Source organism: Podarcis muralis, chromosome Z (genome assembly GCF_964188315.1).
Source record: "Podarcis muralis chromosome Z, rPodMur119.hap1.1, whole genome shotgun sequence".
NCBI classification, from domain to species: domain Eukaryota; kingdom Metazoa; phylum Chordata; class Lepidosauria; order Squamata; family Lacertidae; genus Podarcis; species Podarcis muralis.
In genome coordinates, this window is record NC_135673.1 from 15,868,097 (window position 1) to 15,893,100 (window position 25,004).

The window sequence follows — 25,004 nt, forward strand, 5'->3', positions numbered from 1 at the left end:
CACCAAACTTGTTTTCTGTATTTCTGGAATCCTGAAGGGCTGGGAAGGCAGGATGATGAACCCAGAGGAAGGAGGGAGGACAATGACTCCTTGTCCCACCGGCACTGGCTGATGGTCCTCAGGGATCATATTCCTCCAGACTCAACCCTGGCAATCCAGGGTGGAAGTCAAAAGGGTGACAAAGGCTAGACAAGGATGAAGTTGACATCACTGGACAAGATGAATACACCAAGGGGCTGATTCAGTACATTCTTTTGCTTAGCATTTGCTTATACTCTGTTGCACACACCCATACCCCCCCAAAATCAGAAGCTGGTGTCATCAGCCCAATCCTGCAGAATCAGGTCTTCCAATAAGAAATTCAGCCAGTGTTTTCTATTTTAACCTTCAAAGGCTTGCTTTAAAATTGTCTTGGCCACCAGCCAATTAAGAAAACATTTTCTGTAATACGCTAGCTGATGACAGGTTGTTTAAAATTTTTACTGTGGTTTTTATAATTGCTGTTGACTGCACTGATACTTATTTCTATGAAACTGCAATACAGAAGCGTTTTTTTTTATATATAAATGTGAAATTTCCACAGCCACCTAAAACCATGCAAGTAACACTCAGCAAATGAATGAACATGATGATGATGATAATCCCCCCACTCCCTATTTTTTCCCCAGGGAGAAGATTCCTGCACTGCAGGGTGTTGGACTAGATGACACCTTGAGAGCCTTCCAACTCTACAATTCTATTATTCTGTAACATACAAGACACGTCCATACCTCTATGCTGCCTCCACCCATTCTGGAAGTAAAGTCGTTGCGTACGCCTCTGAAGTCCGCCTGGTCTTTCTCTCGAATGATCTCCAGTACCATCTCTCGTGCTTGCTGTACAAGTGCAGGAAGAGGAAAACAAGCTGATTACAGATTCTTTGGACCCTGGCAATAAAATGTGATCCCTGCCTCCTAACAGGAGTGGCTTCTCCACAAGCTAACCATTTCCCCCAAAGCAGGGGTATTCCATTCCGCCTTTTCTCTTCTGACACGCTCAACATTCCATGACTACTGAGCATGTTCAGTCGACCCTGTTTGGGATGTGGTTTCTTCCCCTTCCCTTAGAGATTGGGGTTTCGTTTGGTATTTTGTTGTTCTGGTTTTGCCAGAATATGCCTCCCTTTTCATTCAGTGGCTTCATCTGCACCAGCCCATTACTACCCGTGTTGAATATTTACAGTGTGCAACAACACTGCCCTGCCCCTACTAGTCAAGTAGACTTGCAAACTTTGGTTTCTGGCGGGGGGTGTGTGTGTGTGTATCTAACTTCCTGAACTCTCTTAAGCTTTCACGAACAAAGCAAAAGTTTTGTTTCTAGACCTTGTGGAGGTAAGTTTAAAAATATTCAACCACCACAAAAAGCTTATACTGTTTAAGAAACTGAGCTTTCAGATTTGGCCCTCCCTCAGGACCACTTTTTCAGGCCACCGATCCATAGTTAACCTCCTGCCATAACCTCACTTCCATTTCCAAAATACACCATTACTTTATTCGAGTTCCAAAGGTGTCTTCTCAAAAAGAAGATTACACCTATTACACTTCTCTCCTGCTAATCTCCCAAGCCTCTCAAGTCTGCATATTTGGGTTCCCCTATTTTTATTATCCTCAAAGCAACCACTTTGAGAATGCAAGAAGAGCCCAGCTGCTAGTCGAGCATCCTGTCGGCTAACCTATTGGAAGCCTGCAAGCAGGACATGAGTGCAACAGCACTTTCTCCTTCTGTGGTCCCTGGCACCAGCTATTCAGCATATGGCCTCTGACAGCGGAGGCAGAACACAGACATCAGGGTTAGGTTGGCCCAAGGTTCTCCAGGGAGCTTCATGGCTGAAGTGGGGAGTGATCCAAACCTAGGGCTCCCCTCACCTAAGAACATAAGATGAGCCCTGCTGGATCAGGCCAAAGACCTATCTAGTCCAACATCCTGTTCTCACAGTGGCCACCCAGATGCTTCTGTGAAGCCTACAAGCAGGACCCAAGCCCAAGAGCAACACTCTCTCCACCCTGTGTTTCCAGCAAAGGATAACCCCTAGCCTGAAACAGTTTTCCAGCACGCCACACTCAGTCTCTTTATTGCAATTTCATGAAGCATGCAGAGGCAGCTTTATCACTGCAGTGTAAGGATTTGCATACTATTCTGGTTCATTAGTGTGGGTCACTAATGTAAAGGCAGGGTGGGTGTGGGGTGCAAGATGTAGATGGGAAAAGGACTGTTTGGCCCATAGGCTTGAGATGCCCCCACCCAACTCCATCGTCGTGCACACACACACACACACACACACAAACACACACACACACAAAATACGAGACTGTGGCTCACAAATACTGCCAACTGTGCCATTATTCTAAATCCTCCTAACGTTCCATCAGCACGACGGCAAATCCTCTTTGATACACACCTGTACTTTAAAAGCATCGCCGGTAATCCGGAGAGGTTTATCCGCTCCAGTCGGCAAAGGGCCATCTTGGATCATAATCATTTTCACGCCCGTTCGTTCCTGCAGACGTACCAATGGCGATGGGGAGGGAGAGATAGAGAAAGCGCCACAAAAAAATAAATGGAAATGCCAAAACAGGCAGAAAGGCTACGAAAGTAGGAAAGGGGGGGGGGGGTTAAAAAGCACAGATAAGCAATAGGAGCCCCACCACCACCACCACCGCAGCTATGGACATTTATGTAGTTAAGTGGCTTGATCTCGCCAAGTTTTCCTGATAATTCCATAAAAAGAAATGCAAGCAATCGTAAAATGAAGAGGGAAAAGCAGACAAGGAAGCCACACTTTACCACCACCACCCAAACACAGACAATTGCAATTTTACTTTGCATTAAAAAGCTAGTGGTCATGGTGCATTCATAGAATTGTAGAGTAGGAAGGAACCCCCACTGGTCATCTAGTCCAGCCCCTTGTAATGCAGGAATTCAATATATTTTATATAAAACCCTGCAGGGGTGGAAACATGGTTGCCAACAACCCAAAATAAACTGCACACTTATACTGGCTACAACTGAATGCTTCCTTCTAACCTTGCTTTGTGGGGGGTGGGGACCGTGTGGGTGCACCCACACACAGGCACACCCAATTCAAGGTGCTGGCTTTGACCTATACAGCCTTATTTAGTTATTTATAAAAAAATGTATACACTGCCTGCTGAATCTCTATCGGCAGAGCAACCCACAGGACTGGGCTAATTACACTAAAGGCTTGGTTTCTCTTTATCAAGTGAACCTCGCTAATTCAGAGAATGATTAACAATGCTCCTGCAGATGATCTCAGTGATCAAGTGTTCAGGCTATCCCCGAGATACCCCAGACCTAAACTGCCATCCGGGTTTTTTGAATTAATACATGTAATGCTTAGGGCATCGATGCATCAAGGACTGCCTCTCTATACAAAATGAGTGCTGTCTGAGGCGCATCTAGTTCAGCCTCCTGCTCTCTCGGTGGCCAACCAGATGCCCACTATGGGAAGCCTGCAAGCAAAATATGAGCACAATAGCACTCTCCCTATCTGCAGTTCCCAGCAACTGGTATTCAGAGGCATCCTGTCTCCAACAGCGGAGACAGAAAATAGAGCCACCGTGGCTGGTAGCCACAGACTCCTCCTACTAGCATCTGTCCGAAGCTGCATCCTGCCCACCTGTAGCTGCTTGATGGTTTCTCCACCTTTGCCAATGACGAGGCCCACTTTGGACGCCGGAATGAGGATCTCTTGGATTGTGCTGTTGCCGTCCACGTCGTTGTGGAACCCAGGCCCATTCCGACAGCGGTCCACAATCTGCCCCAGTAGCCGCTTTGCTTGTCTTTGGGGGGTGGGGTGTGTGGAAGGGAGAGAACAGAGGGGGGGAGAGAAATAGCCTCAAGGAAAACAGCTATTATATTGCAAACACCCCCATCTTGCTGGGTGTAAGGGGTGGGGACTACCACTGGAATACAGGGGGTTTGGGGAGGGGAGGAGAAAAAAAGAGAGAAAAGACAGGATACAGAAGGGAGAAAATAACCAGCGGCCATGATGGCAACTCTCTGCTTTGGATCAGATTCCCCTCTCTCAGGCACACCCCATTTTGGAGTAGGAGAGAGCGGAGAAGGAGCTCACAAAGTCCAACCAGCACCTCAAATGCTTCCTTTTTACTGCGGTGGCTTTTCCTACCCGATACACCTCTCCCATCACCATGTCCACTTGTAGCTCAAGTGGAAGAGCATCTGCCTTGCATGCAGAAGGTTTCAGGTATGATCCCTAGCATCTCCAGGAAGCCCTAGAGAGACCTCCTGCTTGAAAGGCTAGAGAGCCACTGCCTGTCAACGTAGACAACACTGGGCTAGAGTCAGTGTAAGGAAAGCTTGCTGCTTAAAACCATTCCTTTATTTAGAACCATGAGGTCAGGAATCCTTTTGTTATAAGAGAAGGGCCATAGCTCAGTGGCAGAGCACTTGCTTTGCATGCAGAAAATCCCAGGCTCAGTGCCTGGCAATTCCCAGGCAGGGCTGGGAATTGCTCTCAATGCCCGTTGCTCTCAAACCTCTCCAGCCACTGCCAGACAGTGTAGGCAAAACTGAGCTAGATGGAGCCATGGTCTGACACTGTATAAGGCAGCTTCCTGTGTTCAGTCCCTGGTGCTTCTGGTCCCTATGGCACCAGTTAGCCACTGGTGAACTGACACCTAGCTCACCCAGCAGCACACAAAAGGAGAAAAAGACACCATCCTTCCACCTTTGCATTTGTGCAGGTTTTGAAAAGGATGAAACTCAAGTGAGTCACCGTGATCATAAATTGCAGCAGCAAAAGGAAAGCGCTCTCTCTCTTCTCACTTAGCTCTGAAGAAACAGACCTTTAAGCAGAAATCCACAAAGTCTCCACCCAGGTACTCTGTGCAACAAATGTATAATGCACCTCAATTTTTCTGGATCTTATAGCTTCTTTGCCTTACAGTTTTCCTTTTGCTCCAAAACAAAAATACTGGAGGAAGGGTAGAGGTCAGAGGGAGCCCACTTCAGTACCAGCACAAAATAAATACGCAAAAAATCCAACCAGACGGCTTTGCCCTCTAACATGCACCTCTCAGCTATATTTATCCTTACACCTACGGAAGAAGAAAAAGAAAATCCAGGAAACCTCAATGCTTTTTTCAATCATCCAAATGCAACTGAAAAAAAGGAAAGAATAAAAAAAAGATCCCAACAGATGGATTTGGAAAAAACCCACCTACCCAAAGGCTGCGGAAGAGAAAGAGCAGCTCCATATGGCTAAGTGGGTTCCTGTTAAAGCCAAAGGCTCGTGGCTCCAAGTCCCAGCGGGGAGGTGGTCCTCAAAATGGCTTGGGAAGAGGCAAGCTCAGCTCCTGGGGAGGGGGAGGGAGGAAACACTGACCCTAAATTTTTCTATAGGGCGAGAGAGAGAGAGAAAGAGAAAGAGAGCAGAATCCCCGCCCACCATCCCCCAGCTGGGCTGCTGGGTGGAACATTCTTGCAAGGGGCTTTGGGAGGGGCAGGGGGGAAATAGCCAGCAGCACCTAGGACAATGTCTCACACCAAAGCAAGTGGCCGGTGGTGATGGTGGTGTTAACTGACACATGCCCGGCCCCAAATGGAAACATCTTGACTTGCAGGTTTCTGCAGAACCAATGCCTCATAAGTTAATAAGCACATAAGAAGAGCCTGCTGGTTCAGGGCAATGGCCCACCTAGTCCAGCTTCCTGCTCTCACAGTGGCCACCTAGATGCCCCAGTGGAAAGCCCCTCACAAGCAGGACGTGAGAGCAACAGCACCTCTCCCAGCGTGTGATTTCCAACAACTGGAATTGAGAGGAAACCTGCTCTTGATACTGGAGGTGTAAAATCAGAACAGCCCTGCTGGATCAGGCCAGTAGCTCATCTGGTCCAGGATCCTGCCCTCAGAATGGTCGACTAGATGCCTCACGGGAAACCTGCAAGCAGAAGCTGAGTACAACATCACTCTTCCCTCCTCTGGTTTCCAGCAACTGGTATTCAGAGCGCACAGGCAGAACATAGCCATCAATAGCCTTCTCCCTCTGATAAGGAGGATAATTAGTTGATTGAGGCATGTTTCTGGTAGTGCCCTTTTTATACTGAGAAGCTAGATAAAGGAGGCCACTTGAGCATGCAGTCATCCTGGGGAAGCCAAGAACTCCCCTCATTTTATCAGATGTGGCCAATGAAAACTAGCCACTAGGCTAGTCCAAAAACCCATCCACCTAGGCAAGTGTTTCTCACCCTCCAAGCACTGGGGTTGCCAATGCAATGCTCCCCTCCAGATGTCTCTTGGGACTCCCATTTCCCCTCACCTTTGAGGATTGGCCTTACTGGCTGCTGGGTGTTAAATACTCAACAACATCTGGAGAATGCCACACTGTCTGGCAGGATACATTTTTTCCCCCAAGAGAGCAGTGATTAAAGCATTGGACTAAGACACGGGAGATCAGGGTTCAAATAGCCACTTGGATGGACTTCCAGGAAAAAGGAGTTGTGGACTGTCGTTCTACCAGAAGATAATTATGTGCTGATTGATGATAGTCAGACAGACATTCTGGATATTAAATCACTCTGGAAAATAAGGGTGAATGAGTGGGAGAATCCTCATATACTTTGATTGAGGCTGTTCTCTGCTGTCTGTGACTGGGGACTTGTACAGGGGTCAGAACAAGCTGAAGAGCGAGTACCTGACACTATGTAAGAAGTATGCCTTTATGGGTATAAAATCTGTATCCTCTCTTTCATAAACACTTTCATGATAAGAAAAACTATCTCGGATAGATTTATATGTCTGCTGGCTAAAATCTGTAATTGGAAATCCTGTAAAAACTACTTTCTGTCGTTAAGAGTAACAAAGGGAAAGTGGGTCTAAGCAAGAGAAAAAAGCTTGATTTATGAATGACAATAAAGATTAAACGGATGAGGCGATTACTTCTTTTCCTTCTTTTGGGAAAAAAAAGAAACTGAAAGTAAAGAACCCTCAGTGGGGAAAGTACCTTGCTGTGGCTGTGAAGGTGCTCTTAAGGTGGAACCTTAAGGGGGAGTTGGAACTTATAAAGAGACTGAGTTACAAATAACATCAAAAACATCAAAAGTATCCAGTATAGCAAATATATCTTTGAATTTTCCAGTGACTGTTGGGATCATTCAGCAGTTGTTGGCTGAACAATTAAAAACTATCAGATCAATGTTTGATGAATCAGAGGGCGATGAAATGGAAAATATCTAGAGACTTCAGACCAAATCAATGAAAAGCTGGCAGGACTGGATGATGAAATAGTAAAATGGGGGAAAGCAGATGATGGAATGGAATTGCCTTCTATTCAAGGATTTGGAGGAGAGGATGGAATGGAGAGATGGAGAGTCATCTGCATTTGACACTGATGAAGCTGCAAGAAAAAGAAGTCTACGGAAAACCCCAGTCCTGGCCTTTCTTCAGTTCTAGCAGAGAGAAAGTATTCTGCATATGATTTGGAGTGGATTCAGATAATTATGCTAATAAATACATGGTGCTTTCTCTGAAAAAAAAAATGAAAAGGGAAGCTCCTAGAAGAGGAGATCCAGAAACTATCATAAACAACATAAAATGGAAAACAGGAAATTGAATTTGAGCATACGGAACCGGGTAAGAATTGAAGAATATATAGTAAGGAGAAGGGGGAATTAATATTATTAATAGAGGTAAAGTTAATTACTAGTAATAACAATTTGGGAATCCCTCCTAAATATTTCGTAAGAAGAAGAAATGAATGATTAAGACACTTTGACTTAGAATATGGTTTGACAGAAAGAGGAGAAGATGGATATTAACACTGACAGAATGTCGTTAATAATCTTTTTCTTATGTAACCGACAGACAGAAAATTGGAAGCTTCTTTTCTCTATCTTTAATGGTTTTCCCCCATTGTTTTCCCCCTCTTGTCTTTTCTTGTTTCCCCTCCCCCCTTTTTTTCATAGAATCATAGAGTTGGAATAGACCACAAGGGCCATCGAGTCCAACCCCCTGCCAAGCAGGAAACACCATCAGAGCACTCCTGACATATGGTTGTCAAGCCTCTGCTTTTCTTCATGTTTCTTTTGGAATACTAGGTTTGGGGGCCTTTATTAAGCTCCAAGAATTAAGTATTTATGGGGTGGTGGATGGCTGATGGAGGACCCTGGGTGGAAGAAAGGGAAGTGTTGGTCTCCCAGGGTGAGAGGCTGGGGGTGTGTGGAAATCAGGGATTCCAAGTGAGAGCTAGGAGGGACTGCTCTCCTCTATAGGTCATGGGGGCTGAGAATCACCTCCAGGAGAGGACTCAGTATTCTACTTGTTCTCTTTGTAGTTTCTATAGCTATTACCTTATTGATAAACAATGTATTCAAATACCCTCTTGGACATGATCTTCATTGGCCTTGGGCCAGCCACTGCTACTCTCAATCTAACCTATCTCATGGGATTGGTGTGGGGATTAAATGAAAACTAGGACCTGGGAGAACAGGGCTCAAATTCCCCCCTTGGCTATGAAGCTGAACTAGGTTGGCCTTAACCTAGTTACTGCCTCTCTCAACTTAACCTACCTCTCAGGGTTGTGGTGGGAGAAAAATGGGGAGCAGGAGACAATGTCACCTTGAGCTCCTTGGAGGAAAAGTGGGATATAAAAAATGTAAAAAAATAAAAGCTCTTGCATCTGCTGTTTTTTTCATTCCTCTGCTGCTGCCCTTTCTTAACTGATTGTCCTCACTGACAGAGAGAAGAAAGAGGTTCTCTTTGCTCACCAGGAGTGGGGTGGGGGCTTGGAAATGTTTCTTCTCTTGAACAAGCCACTGTTCAAGTGAGCGAAGACCTTTGGATGCCTCTGCAACAGGCTTTTTAAAAAAATGATTTTTTACACAGAAGGGAGAGAGATCCTTTGTGCTTGTCTAGGAGGTTTGAGAGAGTATTGAGGGGTCTCTCCCCATTAACACTATAGCTTGAAGGTGGTAAGTTACACCAGTCTTCGGGGGCTTCTTCTCTTCATCAAGCTACAATGCAAGTGAGAGAAGACCCTGGGTGTCACACTCAAGCCCCTCAAGTGTCTCTCCCACTCAAGGTGTCTCTCCCACTGTTTACTTTTCCAATACAGTGGTACCTCGGGTTACATACGCTTCAGGTTACATACGCTTCAGGTTACATATGCTTCGGGTTACAGACTCCGCTAACCCAGAAATAGTACCTCGGGTTAAGAACTTTGCTTCAGGATGAGAACAGAAATTGTGCGGCGGCAGCAGGAGGCCCCATTAGCTAAAGTGGTGCTTCAGGTTAAGAACAGTTTCAGGTTAAGAATGGACCTTCGGAACGAATTAAGTACTTAACCCGAGGTACCACTGTACTTTGGTGCAAATGAAAGAGGACTTTGGGGTGGGAGGAGGGGGCAAGCAAAGTAAATAAACACGAGTAAGAAAAGAGCTTGCTGGATCGGTCCAATGATCCATCTAGTACAGCACCCTGCTCTCATAGTGGCCAGTCAGATACCTGTGGGGAAACCTGCAAGGAGGACCAGAGCTCGAGAACACTCTCCCCTCTTGTGATTTCTAGCAACTAGTATTCAGAAGCACTATGGAGGCAAAACAGAGCCATCACGGCCAGTAACCATTCTCCTTCATGAATTTGTCCAATCCCTTTTTTAAAGCCATACAAATAGATGGCTATCACTGCCTCTTGTGGAAGCAGGTTCCACAGTTTTAACTATGCACTGCATGAAGAAGTCCTTTATTTTTATCTGTCCAGAATCTTCCAACAACCAGTTTTGTTGGTTGTCTGAAAGTTTTCATGTTACAAGAGAGGGAGCAAAACTTTTCTGCATCCACTTTCTCTATGCAATTCATACTTCTATAAATCAGTTTTTAAAAACAGAAACAGAGGCTCCCCTGAAAGCTAATTATTTATATGTGGAACCCTCCAAGTGATGGGGCTCACCACTTGCCATTAATAACAAGAGCTGCATGTCAGAAGGCCAGTTAAATGCTTCTCTGGGGTCTTCTCTGCAGCACCAGGCTAACTTTTCAACCCTTAAAAGGGTGCCCTCGTTCAAGCAAACTCACTCAAGAGTTTTTGTAGAGGACCACAAAGACAGTCTACGCTGTGAAATGGAGGTAAACAGCCCTTCAATGGGCCAAACTGTTGAGCTATTATGTATGAGATAGAAGTGTTTGGAGCAGAGTGAGTCTATGCTGGCTATAAAGAGGACAGCAAGCAACTGAAGAGAAGAAGAAGGGTAAGAGAAAAACAAAAAAGGAAGAGGGAAGAGGACTAAGGGGAAGAAGTGGAGGCAACCAATTTTATATAAATGTATATGCCAATTTAAAAAAACTCACTCAATGCTTTCTGGCGTTCCAGTCAGCACGCAGGGTCTCTCTGGCATTCCGCCACTGTCTGTAAAAGACAAAGCAAAAGAAAATAAAGATCAACAGGTATACTGGGTATCTGACAATTCTCAGCAGCCTATCAGTTTCCAGCTGGTTGAATAAAAAAGGCTGGGTTACTTCAGTGCATTCTATGTTGGGCTGCCCTTGGGCTTGGTTTGGAAGTTCCAACTGGTGCAGAACACAGAGGCCAGGCTCCTCAGGGGGGAACCTGGCGGACAGCATGCGACACCTTTGTCGAAACATCTGCACTGGCTGCCCATCCACCACCAAGCCAAGTCCAAGGCAAATTAGTCTTGTACTAATTTACAAAGCCTCAAATAACTTAATAAACTTAACTTAAATAAATAAAGCACACGCACAGACGCACACTCTGCCTGGCTATGTGTAAAACAGAGTTTGGCTTTTGGAAGCACAGAATCTTGAGTTCTGTCCCCTATATAAACCATCCAGGCAAGCAAATTCTGCACACATTCCCTTCAGTGTCCCTGTTTTAGTCTCAATATTGTTATTCATGGGGAACGGAGTGATGCCAGGCTTCTACCGGTAGTGTGAGCAATGAAAAAACCCTCACCTGGCATTGAACAACTTAGGACCAAGGTTGCTATCTCCATTGTCAGCCCTACTCAAGTGTAGACCCCTTGAAAATTAATGGACCTAAGAGAGTTGGTCAAGTTTATTGATTTTTCAGAGTCAACTCTTAGAATGGACTAACAATGGCTACAACACCATGGTTCCAAAATTGTTCAGGGCTCTTAGAGCAGTCTCTAGATTGCTGCCTTCTAGGGAGGGAGGAAGGTACTGATTTTGGGAGAGGAATGTGGGGCATGTTTTTTTCCATTGGGACTGATCCTTCTTGTGAAGGAGAGGGAGAAGGCTTTGGCCCTGGCGAGGAGCCTTGCAGGAGAGTACTTTTAGGAGTCTAATAGAATGTTTCATAGGACATTTCTATCATCCTAGCTTTCAAGTTGGTCAGACCATTTTATATTTAATATACCAATCTAAAAGACTAGTAGGTGTGTGTAATCTTAGTGCTGCCTTGGTTCTTTGGGAAGCTGGAGGGGGTGAAATAACCTTACCTGGCGCAATCTGAATTTTGCAGCCTGACTCTGCCTGAATCCGAGAAATCTGCTCACCACCCCGGCCGATAACTGAAATAAAATTTGGAATTGATCAGGATTTTGCTGCTGCCAACAGACTAGAATATTGCTGGGTTTTTCATTATTTCAAGAGCAAGATGTGAACAAGCATATGACTGAAGTTTTGCATACATCTATGAAGGGAGCATTTGTAAACTTAAATGTCTGGAAGAAGATGAGGTGAAGATGCAATGCTCCAAAACCACAAGTTTCAGGTCCTCCCCCCACCCATCTGTTAAGTGCAACTGAGTTGACACCTTCAGTCAACAAACAAGACCACTCCCATCCAGCTCTGCTAAACCAATAGCACAGTCTCAAATTCTGCTGGCAGGCCATCCTGCTTGTGGCCTTTGGGGCATCTGGAGAGAACAGGATGCTGGACTAGGTGGGCCTCTAGCCTGATCCATCAGGGCTTCTCTTAAGTTCTACTAGCATGCCTGGAAGCAGGATGCCTTTGAATACCAGTTTGCTGGGAGTGCACTCAGCTTGATGACTTCCCACAGGCATCTGGTTCATCAGTGGGAGATCCAGGTGCTGGACAAGATAAGCCGCCTTTGGCTGCATCCAGCTGCAAGGCTCTTCTTATGTTCTACCACCACTACCTCCGAGTACTAGTTGCTAGGAACTACAGGTGGGGAATGTACTGCTGTTGTGCTCAGGTCCTGTTTGTGGGTTTCACAGTGTGGGTGTCAGTGGCACCTGGTTGGCCACTGTGAGAACAGAAAGCCAGACGGGGTGGGCCCCCTTTGGCCTGATCCAGCAGGGCTCCTCTCCTGAACCTGGGACCCTGAGCAGGCAAGCACATGCTTCACCACCAAGCTGCACACCCTCCCCCTTGAAATAGCCCTTCAATGGTATATCCTCCCACACACACATACACCCCAAACCATTTCTCCTCTGCTCACCCCCTCCAACCCCTCCCTGCCAGCACATTACCGGCAAAGTTGGCCATCAAGGTCTTTAACTACAGGCCACTGTAGCACTCAGGAAGTAACTAAATTATCCTCAATTGATTTTAAGGTTCACGTGGAAAGCATTTCCCCCGAAATTGCCACGTTCTCAGCAGCATTAACAGAAATCCGCGCTGTTATGCTGAGCACTACCTATCATAATATATATTAGTCTTCAGATGGAAGGAGTGTTCACAAAGGCCCTGTATGAAGGAAAGAGAAAAATTGCTGCAAACCAGAATACTTACTGAATCCAACCATTTTATCAGGCACTTTGAATTCTTCAGTTATTACCCTGAAGAAAAGAGAAAAGGGGAGACTCATCACGACAGATAGACATCGTCGCCTTTTCCAATAGCATCAACTGTCACAGGACATTTAGGAAATTGAGTTTCCATCCCCAGAAAGTGAAGTAGGAACTAGTTCCAATGTTATGGAAAACTGGGTGATGAAGAATGGAGCTTTTAGCCGGTAGCCCCTACCAGCTTCCTACGAGGGTGTCTGGAAAGGTGCCCTCAAACCAGTCAGCCCATGCCTTAAGTGCTGCTGGGAAGGGCTTGCTCTGCCCCATCTCAGGGCATGAAGGACATTACAGACATGGGCATGAGCTTTTCAATGTGGTGGTGCACCAACTCTAAAGAAGGCTTGGCACCAATGCTGCTGAGTTTACAAGGCCAGTTGAAAGGACACTTCTTTGCCCAGGATTTTGCAGGGGTTTGATTCAGTTTGGCTGGCTGCAAATTCACAGCTAGCCCATCTGTACTACAGTCATGCCTCGGGTTGAAGTAGCTTCAAGGTAAGTATTTTTGGGTTGCGTGCTGTGGCGTGTTACTTCCGGGTTTCGCCACTCACGCATGCGCAGACGGTCAAAATGACATCACGCGCATGCACGGAAGTGGCAAATCGCGACCCGCGGACGCGGATTGCATTCATTTCTGGATGTGAACGGGGCTCCGGAACGGATCCTGTTCGCATCCAGAGGTACCACTGTACTGAGAAGGAGAGGAAGGAAGTAATATAAAACTTACATATTGCTGATTGTGGAAAAACAACAACCTCAAAGTAGGTTGTGCCCAGGATCCTATTCCAAAGGCAAAAACTAGGCTGGGATCCAAAAAGGCAGGCTGTTTTTGAGTATACATCTGGTCGGGGGGTGGGGGGGGGTGGCTTTGGGCTTGCAGCTCTTGCATACCACCAGAACAGACATCATGCTACATGACAACCTGCTTTCTAAACCAAGTGGGAAGGGCTACAGCTCTCCCAACAGCATTCTCCAGGTAGGAATTTTTTGTACTCGAGGGGTTTTATACGATCAAGCAGTAAACAATTTCACCAAATAAGTAACTCAATAATAGGACTAGGGGGTGTCCTCTGGCCTCACACATGTGAGAGCTGCTGACAGTCAGAGAAGGCAATACTGATCTAGATAGATTAATGGTAAAAGGTAACTTCCTATTTGGGAAGAGACATAGCTCAGTGGCAAAGCACCCACAGTGCATGAAGAAGTTCTCAAGGCTCCAAACCTGACAGCATTCTCATGTAGGACTGGGAATGACCCTGGTCCCAACCGTGCTGCCGGTCAGAGTAGACAATACTGAACTAGATGATACTGTGCATACACATGATACTGATACTGTGCATACACATACAAAAACAACACTCTTAGTGATAGCCTTTCAAAAGAAGCCTATGCTTTGGCACAAAAATCTGTTGTTTCAAGGTTTTCGTGGGTTTTTTCCAAACTACATTTGGCTACCCTAAGCAGCTTCATGAATCTCAGCCCAAGACACAACGTTTAATTCAATGCAGACCTTCCTTTCTGCGTTACCCACTTTGTACGCGTGCCTCATCTCTTTCCAAACAAATGCATGCAATATCCAGGAACGCAAGCAGAAAACTTCAGTCTTGGGGCGGGGGTGTGCAGGAAGAGGAGAAACTGAGCCTACGCAGTTCTGCCACGTTCTCAACCTCTGACTCTCTAACACTCCAGTACAGATGGCAGATCAATAAACAATTAGAAGTGATCAATAAATAATAAAACATAACCCACTGCTTACCTTTGATGTACCAGGGCCCCTAACTGGTTACCTACTGTGTCGGAGAAGAGAGAGAAAAGAAAAAAATCAAAGCATTAGTACGGATAAACTAACTTCACCTCTATAGCAGGGGGGGGGAAAGAGTTCTTACCATTTTCATCAAGGGGGGAAAAGAGAGCGAGAGAGAAAATAAAGGAGAAGCAGCGCTAAAAAACAGCAATTTGGGTTCAGTGGCTGAAATGAATGTGTTACGTGGAACAAGAAACAGGAGGGGATTTCTTGATCAACAACAGCGGAGAAGCGAAGTGTCCAGCTGAACGCAGGATAGGAAATTGATCCACCTTGCTCCCATGTGGTGAGAGGCATGGGGAGGGGGAGAAATCCAGCACCTCAGGATCCCAGAATCCCTAGAAAAGTGCAGCCCACCCCAACCTCCCCAAATTAAACCCAGTGTAAAAAATAATAATAATAAAAGATCAAGCAGATTGGTACAGCATTTAAAAGGTGGGGAGAATAAGAAGCCATAATACACAAGAGATTTGGAAGGATTTAGTCTAATCAAACGCACTGAGAGAGAACAGAGAGAGAGAGATTGAGGAGGGGTTTGGGAGGGGGGGGACTTGCAACATACTTCTCTGGGTTTCTCTTAACTGTGCTCCATGGAGCCAATTTACCCGAAGACCTGTTAAAGGAATAGGGCTGTTAAAGAACCTTGCATCATCACCAAGTTTTATGTGCTATGACATTTCTACTCAATACGACCAGGGGAAGAGCTATGTGCAAGGTTGTCTTCTGTGCGTGTACACACACACCCCAATCGGAAAGTTTCCATTAGTTGTTGTCACTACAATTTATTACCTGCCCTTCACCCTAAGGATAACAATTATTAAAACACAACCTTAATGCTAAAACACAATACCGCATGATATCAGAAACAGTTTAACACAACTTAAAATTGCAAAAAGAGCTGTATCCTAAAAATATACATGTCTCAAGTATATACAACTTGTTCTTGCATTTGCAGCGGGGTTGGATAGATGACACTTTGGGTCCCTTCCAACTCTACCATGCTAAGATTCTATGTGCCAAAAGCCAGGGTAGGGTGATGTGTCTTCTGCATTCGCCGGAAGATGCATAGTGAAGGCACCATATCCACCACCCACAACTTGGGAGCTTAGCACCAGGGACAGTCTGTAGAGAAGGATGCAGTTTTTCAGGTATTTGGGGTCTAAGCTAGTTAGGGCTTTAAACACTAATGTGAGCACCTTGAATTGTGTCCAGAAACAAACCAATACATCTATTTAAAAACAAGTGTTATATGAGATCTGAAGGGAACCCCAGCTGGCAATCTGGCCACCACATTTGAGGCCAACTGAAGTTTCCAAGTTGTCTACAAAGGCAGCTCCATGTAAGGCACATTGCAATAATCCAATGTGGAAGTTACCAGAACATGGAGTACAGTGGCCAAATCATCTCTCTCCAAAAGGGGCCGCCTCAAGTGACAATGTTGAATCCAGGAGTGCCCCCTCCCCACCGAGCGCAATAATCTCTCCCACATCAAAGGGCTGAATTGCAAATAAGAGACAATAGCAAAGCTACGGGGGGCGGGGGGGGCGGACCATGTTGTATCCAACTAAATTATGAACAAGTTCCTCAAGTGCAACATAACTTCTCTCTACCCTACTTCACCCCTGCATCTGTTCCAGAAAATTGTGGTGGAAGAACACCCAGAGCAGATTGGCCAGGGGAGGTGGAGGCAGAGCAGTGGCGGTGGGAAGTTATGCTGTGCTCCAGAAAGCTATTAAGCACCCACAATAATTACATTAACTCCTCTAGTTGTGAGGCTTTGAATACATATATAATTGATCTACAACAAAAGAAGAGATCCAATGATACATCAAACTCAAGAGGTAGGCCCACACAAATAAGTGGACTAAAGTCTATGAGCTTCAGGGGGCCGACTACATGCCTAATTCAGATACCACCTGAAGAGTCTCCTGGCACCTTAAAGACTCATTGCATTAGCGTCCATGGACTCCAGGCCACTTTGTTGGATCAGCAGTTTTGGCAAAGAGTCATTCCTTGACCAACATGAACAAACCTAAAATTGTTGCTTAACTTTTAGAGACGATACCTGCCCATACAACAACAACTGTGAACACAGGAAGAGCCATAGGTCAGTGGCAGAGCACCTGCTTTGCATGCAGAAGGTCTCAGGTTCTTTCCCGGGCAGCATCTGCAGGTAGGACTGGGAGAGACGTCCGATCTGAAACCCTAGACAGCCGCTGTCAGTTAGCTCCCTATGTCCCTGTTTAAATCAGCCTTCAATTCTGAACACTGAGGACTGGAATCTTAGGTCATTCTCAGGGGAAGCACCACACACAGCTCAGTGGGTAGAGCAACTGTTTTGCAGGCAGAAGATCCCAGTGCAATCCCCTACATCTCCAGGTGGGGCTGTGAAAGATCCTCTGACTAAAACCAGGGAGAAACACTGCCAGGCAGTGTAGAAAATACTTAGTAAGCTGGGGCAAGGGTCTGACTTAGTATATAGCAGCTTCCTTTGTCCATACAATGGTTTGTACCTTAAGGCTATGTGAACCAAACAGAGTCCACTTGCCCACCCAAAAATGGGGGTTGGGGGGGGATGCTCAGTAGGAAGCACCCAACATATCCCATTTTATGCTCATGCAAGCAGAACCTTAGCACAACGTCTCACAAAAATGAGTTGCTGAGATATAACAACTAGCAGAAACCATTTCAATTGCATCTCCTTGCCGAGGGGCAAACAAACTAAACTTCAATGAGATAAACTTTCGCCCAACCACTACCCTGGGCACCCACATACTATTTTTAACCTGAGATTAAGTGGGCCATCCTAGGAATCAAAGTGGTGTTGGAAGGGCAGGTACACACACAAAAAAAAACAACACGAAATTGAGGAGTGATAAAATACTACCAAAGCTCATCACGGTCTCTGATTAAATACATGTTTTAGGCAAATAAACACAACAGGCAAAAAGATGGCCAATCTATTTCTGCTCTACATCAATCACTTCCTGACAATACAGGTCCCCAAAGTCATCGACCAAGTGCCAATATTTTTATTGCTCTGCATCTCTTAGAATGGGAGCTGCCACTGAGCAATTAACACCCTGATATGCCTTTTGAAAGTTCCCACTGCGAACTGAAGGAGCTCGTATTGGCTTCTGATCAATCTCATGGGAACAGTTTATGACAGAGCGGGGAAGCCGGTGGCCAGAGCAGGAATCTACAAGGGATGCAAAGGTATTTTTTAAATTGTGGAGAATGAGGATGCTGGGATTGTTGGGGGCGGCGGCGGCGGCGGCGGGGGGGGGGGGGGAGCTTGCTAGCTGTCATCCCAAATCCATGTCTGCTCCTCTCTACCCAGGACCGCAGAGGATTAAAGGGATGCTCTGGGATGTCTTCTATCTACAGTGGTGCCTCGCAAGACGAAAAGAATCCGTTCCGCGATTCTCTTCGTCTAGCGGTTTTTTCGTCTTGCGAAGCAACCCTATTAGCGGCTTAGCGCTATTAGCGGTTTAGTGGCTATTAAAGGCTTAGCGGCTTAGCTGCTAAAAGGCTATTAGCGGCCTAGCGGCTTAGAAAAGGGGGGGAGCGGGGGGGGGGGATCGCAAGACTAGCAAGACGTTTCGTCTTGCGAAGCAAGCCCATAGGGAAAATCGTCTTGCGAAGCAACTCAAAAATGGAAAACCCTTTCGTCTAGCGGGTTTTCCGTCTTGCGAGGCATTCGTCTTGCGGGGCACCACTGTACTAGAGAATGTTTCCCAACTGGGGGCCAATTCCCCCCCTATTGGGACCACAGGTGAAAATTGCATAAACGGGGGGCCACAGCACAAGGCTAGGGGGCCACAGAGGGAAGTGAGAAGTCAAGGGGGGAAAACAATTGTTAAAAATCCTCATTGGCTGGCTATCCACTTGGCCAATCACAAATGGCTAAGGGGCGGGGCCTAGCACTCCTTTTTCCACATGCATTTTCTTTGAGCAGTCCTGGTTTGTTTCTGAACTCAGTGCCTAGCTGAGCGGAGTCGTCTGGTGCTACTGACTTGCACCTAGTAAATAACTAAGTGTCTACTCAGCAGAAAGCTGCACTGAGTTCAGTGGGCCTTACTCTGAGGTAAGGGTGTGTGGGGCTACAGCGTTTTATCTAGGCAGCCAGGGCTCCTCCAAATGACAATATCTTTTTGCATCAGGTCAGTGAGGACCACTTGCTTTTTTATTTTTTTCCATATATACATAACTCTCTTTGCGCCTTTTGGACTGTATCTGTAGCTTTCCTCCTCTGTATCAAATAACGAGGGTCAAATGAGTGTTGCTTACTTTTAATAATACATGCTTCAACAACATTTCAGTATGTTCCTATCATTTTATGCAACAGTATTTTACATAATGGCGTGCTCTGGTCCATGGGGTCATGAAGAGTCGGACACGACTAAACGACAACAACAAATTTTGTATAAATTATAAAAATTATAAATAAAGCATGTTTTGCTTAAAAACAAAACATTTAAATAGCTTCCTTTCTACCAGTGGGGGGGGGGCATGGGTGTAGCCAGGACTTTTGTTAGGGAGCAGGCTTTCGTTAAGAGGGCAGAACCTCTTATTTGTATTGATTTTTACTTATTGGGGGGACAGCTAGCCCTCTTCCCCCCTTGGCTACACTGAGGGCTGGGCACAGGAAGGAAACAAGGTTAGAAGAGGGCCATGGTCGGAAAAAGGTTGGGAAACACTGAACACAGAGGACAGAGGGGCTCTTACGCTAGCAGCTTAGTGAGTTTCAATGCTGTGCAACACAGGGATCCAACACTATGATGGAACTAAAAGAAACTCATCCAAATGGTGCAATCTACTAGACAATCATCACCTGTTTATGCGCACTCTAGTGCAATGATGTTCCTTTGGGACAAAATGTTTTGCTGGTGGAACAAGTATTACATACACACACAAACATACAAACACACACACAAACACGCCACATCGATTCTCGAAACAGACTGTGGGAAAAATTTCAAATTACTAACATTGACAGCAAACTTCTACTATTGATCCAAGAACTATTCAGCAATACAGAAATAACGGTCAGAGTAGGTTTAAATGGTGATATGACTGATGCTTTTAAAATGTCACGAGGAGTGAAACAAGCTTGCCTTCTGGCTCCCACTCTTTTAAACTTTCATATTAATGATTTGGTGCCAACGCAAATTCCCCATCCCTAGTAATTAGGAACAGAAATATCTCAATATTAATGTAGACAGATGATCTAGTGCTCCTTTCCCAACTGGGCCTCAAAAATCTCCTGGAGGTGTTCAGTACATAATGTAAACAAGAAGGCCTACCTATAAATTACTCATTATTTTTGGCAAACACAGTCCTAGTTATAAATGTTCAGATCAGGAAGCCATAGGACAAACTTGCTCATTTAGATGCCTGGGTGTACTCTTTAGTGAAACCCCCTGTTGGAAGTGTCAAATGCAGGCAGTGCAATTCAAAGCACAGAAAACCATAGGGACATTGATGAAGTTTTATTACAATAAGGGAGGGCAGCTGGTTGAACCTACTCTAAATATATTTGGTAGCAAGTGCTTACTCAAATTTTCTGTATAGCACTGAAATCTGGTGCTCTGATCTGTACTCCATTAAAGTTTTGGAAACACTGCAAAATATATTTTTTTGGAAGCTATACTCTCTACCAGAGCTTTTTTCCAACTGGAACTCACTGGAACTCAGTTCTGGCACCTCTCAAGTGGGCACCATTGCCATTATCAGAGAACAAGGGAGGCATTCTTGGTGAGTTCCAGCACCTCTTTTTCTAGAAAAATAGCACTGCTCTCTACCATCAGGTCAACAGCTCTTCTTCATACAGAATCCAGGTAGTCAACAATTAAGGCAAGAGCAGACTGCACTCAGTTAATCTTAAAAAATGCTACTATGCCTATTGAGCCTCTTCCTGCGTTGTGCTATACAGAATTGGGTGATAACCAACTCCAGAAAGCAGCTTGTCAAGATGTTTTGGACTATTACTATTTTCAAGAACTGAGCTCTGCATTGACTTTGATAAGTGTCAACTAAGGCATTGGCTCTTCTGAATATAATCCAGAAGGGACCTACAACTAATCTGAAACACAAAAATTTTCCCTTGGTATCCACTCTTGCAAACTAGAGCTAGTTATCCAACTCTAACTAGTTTCCTTAAGAAATGCTTTCATTGAACTGTGTTTCTAAGTGATGCCCACTGCAGTCTTGGATGGTCACTACAACAGGGTCCCATACACAGGGAGATTTTGCATTTGTATTCATGTCATGTTTCCAGACATGAAGGCTGGCAACATCAACTTGGCCAAGTAAGAATCCTTTGCAGACAGCCACAGTACCTGGAGGCTGACAGTCAGGTTGTGTATCCATAGCAGTGACCAGAGGAGGAATGACCACTGAGAGGAATGTAGAGAAAAGAAACGCCACAGTGCATCTGCAGCAGCATTACCAGATGCCTTCATCTACCCCAGCTGCAACAAAACATGTCTCTCCCATATCAGTCTCTACAGCCACAGCAGACACTGCAACCTTCCAACAGTTTGACTTCAACCCCAAAGGCACACTTCTCCATAGTCTCCTGGGACAGACAGATGCCAACAACCAGAGGCACCAATAAACTCATCCAGTGTGATTTCAGATTAAACTTCCAAATCACTACAACAATTTATAGTGATTTCATCTAACTCCTTTCCCCCTGGTGTTTTCTTCTCTCTAGTATAGCATGTATGTTGGCAAATTAGGTTTTAAAAAGGCAAAATAATATTGGAGCTGTCAGAGATGCACAAGGGAAACTGTTTTAGTGCTCAGGAATTTGGCAATGTCTTTATTTTTATTATGGATAATTATATCATGGATATATGTTTTGTATTCTTTTATTAATACTAATACCTAATACACGTTTGTCATGGCCTTTGGGCTAGAGCAATAAAATAACTTGAACAACGAGGGTTCTACAGGTTTCCTATAATGAGTGAGAAGGAAGTGATGGGTATTGTATCCAACTAAGTTTTGCTCAAAGTAGACTTACAGAACTTAATGGACCTAAGCCTACATATGTACATATGAACAGATACTACTTCAACCCACAGTTTGCTCATATTTTTAAAGGACCATCGATTTTTAAATATTTGTTTTTTACAATCACTTCAAGTAGAAAATAGTGCATCAAGGAACAGAAGGCTGAGTCAGAACCAGAACTACAGTTTCCTAGTTGCAAGAGCATCTGTCTCTTCTCATTTTTGAACAGGGTGTGGGGGACATTCAATGTGATACACACACCTGTAGCACAGTCCACTATCTCATGTCAAGTTTCTGCCAGGATTCAGAGCAACCTAAACAAAACATGTTCAAAATATCACCTTTTTCCTCTCCTCTATAACACAAACCCTGCAAGACATGGAAGCATGTGCAAGCAGTTAAGACTAGAAGACAGTTATCCTTCCTGACAGCCCTTGTGGAGGAAATAAATTAAAAGAACATCAGAGCTCAAGGTTGCAAGGTACAGACAATCTAAAGCTCTATTTGCTGTCAAACAAGCCCATTTTGCTCTGAAAAGAGTTAGGCTAATAGAGAAGCAAACCTCTGGCTTTTTTTTTTTAACGGGGAGGGGATCGTTCAGAATGCAAGCTGCCATTTACTATCGAGGCAGAAAAAAACTTCCCATCAGCCTCCGAAATAGAAGGGTCGGCTGAACTTGCAGCCCCCATCATCGCATGTGCACTCTTTCCCCTCCCCACTTTTACATCTAGCGGGCACAATTTTAAGTTTAACGGCTGTCATTTTACTGCAAAATAAGGGAAAACGTTGCATAAAAATCAGCCCCATTTTCCAGGAGCAACCCCCATCATTCAAAAAAAAAAAAGTCTGAGTCTACCTCAATTGAGATTTACTCTGAAGAAAAGACAAGCAACATCCACAGGATGGATTAATTTTTCTTTTGTCTAAATGAAAACGTTTTTGACAAGTGTTGAAAAGAGGACAGTGGCCAACCACAGCAGACTTAGACCACTTTCACCTGCTCCTATCTTCACTACCTTCACTAAGGGACATAGTCACAGTGGCCTTTGAGGCTCTTAGCTCCTGCTTGTTTCAAGACAGGCAGGCAGGCAGGCACATTTTGCAGCACATAATTTAAAAAAAAAAAAAGGGGGGGGGGAATCTGTTCTGTGTTCCCAGCTCCATTTCAAGCCCAGGTCAGCTCAGCCAATTCCAGCTGCTGCTGTATATTAAGGATGCTTTAAGGGAAGGAGGTGGGTGTTAAGATTGCATCCTCAATATGGCCAATAAAAACCCCTCCACCCTCTCTTCTCCCCTTCCCCCAACACCCTAAGAACTTGTTACAACCAGCACACTGCTGTTAAGCGCCTCATGCATAATCCTCCATCAATCAGCTGCCCATTTACAGAAATGGATAGGTATGCTGTTAAAAGTCATATCTGAAGCTGAAGCTCATTGCTGCTCATCCCAGCGGTTGAGAAAGCAGCCCCAAGAATATGCACGAGTAATAGAGGTGAAGAAAAGGAACAATGAGATTTTGAATGCAAGCAAGACAAGGGCCCCTTTTTCTCTTGTTGTCCCCCTGCCCCCAGACAGGTTCAGCAGGAACAAAATAGGTAAACGTCAATTCAAAAAGTTCCCAGAACTTTTGCCACTGATGCAAAAATTTCCAGGCTTATTTGCACTGGGGAAAATTTCAGTGCCTTTGAAAGCAATATAATTTAGCATGCTTTAATAAATGAAACTTAAAAGCTTTGAAGCACTGCCATGCTAGCTAGATGTACTTAGGAAATAAAGGTGGTTTTCCTCCACCCCCCAAAAAGGAGAAAACAGAACATCAGAATAATCTCCTGGTTTAAGAAATTTCCTCACCCCACATGGTAGCTCAATCATCATACAACCAGGGGTACATCCTAGTTAGCTCCCTGCCAGCACCGGGGCTGCTGTGGAACCTTCTCTATGGCCCTTATTTCTCTTTCAAGTGAAGATCTTCATTATACTAGTCTGCATCTTTCTTTGAGTTACTTTTAACTCTTCTTATTTAAGGAACTGTTTGTTTGCATACTTCGTTGTGGTGGCAACCATTTTACTTGTTTTATAATTGTATATATTGTTGCAACCTGCCCTGGGGCTCTATGGTAAAGGGTGGGCAAGAAATCAAATAAATAAATGAACAGAACAGGGATCAGCAACAGCCTCCACAGAAGGTTTGGGATCTGGGTGAAAGGGGTGCATTGTGTAGCAAATTCTCTACATTTTCAAAGCTAAGCAGGGTCAAGTATGGTCTCACATTGGATGGGGTACAGCGTGGAGATTCCTACATGACCCTCAGGTTCTAACTTCTAACTCTACGATTCTATGAATTCTGAGTTTTGCAGTTGTATTAATGGTTTTTTTTGAATCAATGTTATTGTCAATTGTTATAAAATGGTTATTGATTGCTTGAATAGTCTGTTGACTGCAAATAAAATGATGGTAATGGTAAAAAACTTAATAAAATCAAACAAATTGGGGGCCGTCTTCTCCCTTGCTGAAATCAGGCTTGAAAGAAGAACCTGCAGCCAAGAGGTTGCAGCATGCGTGCTTGGCTGCGCTGAGTGCTTGTGGGGCCCACAACAGTCTCTCCGGTTCCCAAATGTGCCCAGGAAACCTTGACGAACACAGTCATAACTGAACAACTCCAGGGCCACCAGCTGTTCCATGTGACAACCAAAGTTAAAACGTACATAGCAAGCACATATAGCTGACTGGTGCTGAAATGTATTATAATTTAAGTCAGTGCCTAGTCGCGTTGTCTGATACATTTGTGAAGTTTTTGTTTCAGAAATAATTATAGGGAGCTGCTGCCCACTAAAACACTCAAAATGTCTTTTTCGCCAAGCATGACATGGAGAGCACATTGCAGCAAGCCAAGAGGAGGAAGGGGGGCTCACCCCATAAGTTATTTTGTTTGAGCTTAGAAATAAAGTAAAACTCACTACAAATTAAGAAAAGAGACAAAAAGAGTTCAGAGAATGCACATCCTTTCAATGCATTTAGGATCTCACAGTGAGCTAGAAGAACATTTGCATAGTTAGCCTCAGACAACAGGGCAAAAGCATTTACACACCATGAACTTAAATATGCCTCAAGCATTCAGGATCTAATCACAGAGGAATACAGGTTTGATGGGGGACCAGAGACCTGCCAGTGACCTGTAACTCCCATCATCCAGGCTGGTTACAGCTGAGAGTAGTAGAGAGTTTAACAATACATGGAGGGTGAAACAGTCCCGCAGCCCTAATCTAAGAAGAGGCATCCTTCCATCCCGATTGTACCAGGGAATTCTGTTACTTAGATCAGATATGGGGATACATGGGGCCTTTCAGATATCGCTGGATTCCAACTTCTATCATCCCAGGT

At 44.8% G+C, this 25,004-nt stretch overlaps 1 protein-coding gene across 8 annotated transcripts in view; it reads right to left on the reverse strand.

The window, feature by feature from the left end:
* FUBP3 (far upstream element binding protein 3) overlaps nucleotides 1–25,004 on the reverse strand; it is a 61,121-nt gene that overhangs the window by 18,653 nt on the left and 17,464 nt on the right. For 4 of the 8 annotated variants that reach the window (XM_028715856.2, XM_028715853.2, XM_028715857.2 and 1 more), the window contains exons 3-10: nucleotides 15,166–15,216; nucleotides 14,556–14,589; nucleotides 12,747–12,793; nucleotides 11,489–11,560; nucleotides 10,362–10,419; nucleotides 3,677–3,839; nucleotides 2,438–2,536; nucleotides 771–875 (exon numbers count right to left, since the gene is read on the reverse strand). In XM_028715856.2, coding sequence (XP_028571689.1) covers nucleotides 771–875; nucleotides 2,438–2,536; nucleotides 3,677–3,839; nucleotides 10,362–10,419; nucleotides 11,489–11,560; nucleotides 12,747–12,793; nucleotides 14,556–14,589; nucleotides 15,166–15,216 — 629 coding nt within the window. The remainder of the gene's footprint in view (nucleotides 1–770; nucleotides 876–2,437; nucleotides 2,537–3,676; nucleotides 3,840–10,361; nucleotides 10,420–11,488; nucleotides 11,561–12,746; nucleotides 12,794–14,555; nucleotides 14,590–15,165; nucleotides 15,217–25,004) is intronic. The other 4 variants (XM_077922511.1, XM_077922510.1, XM_028715854.2 and 1 more) reach the window with 1 other exon arrangement.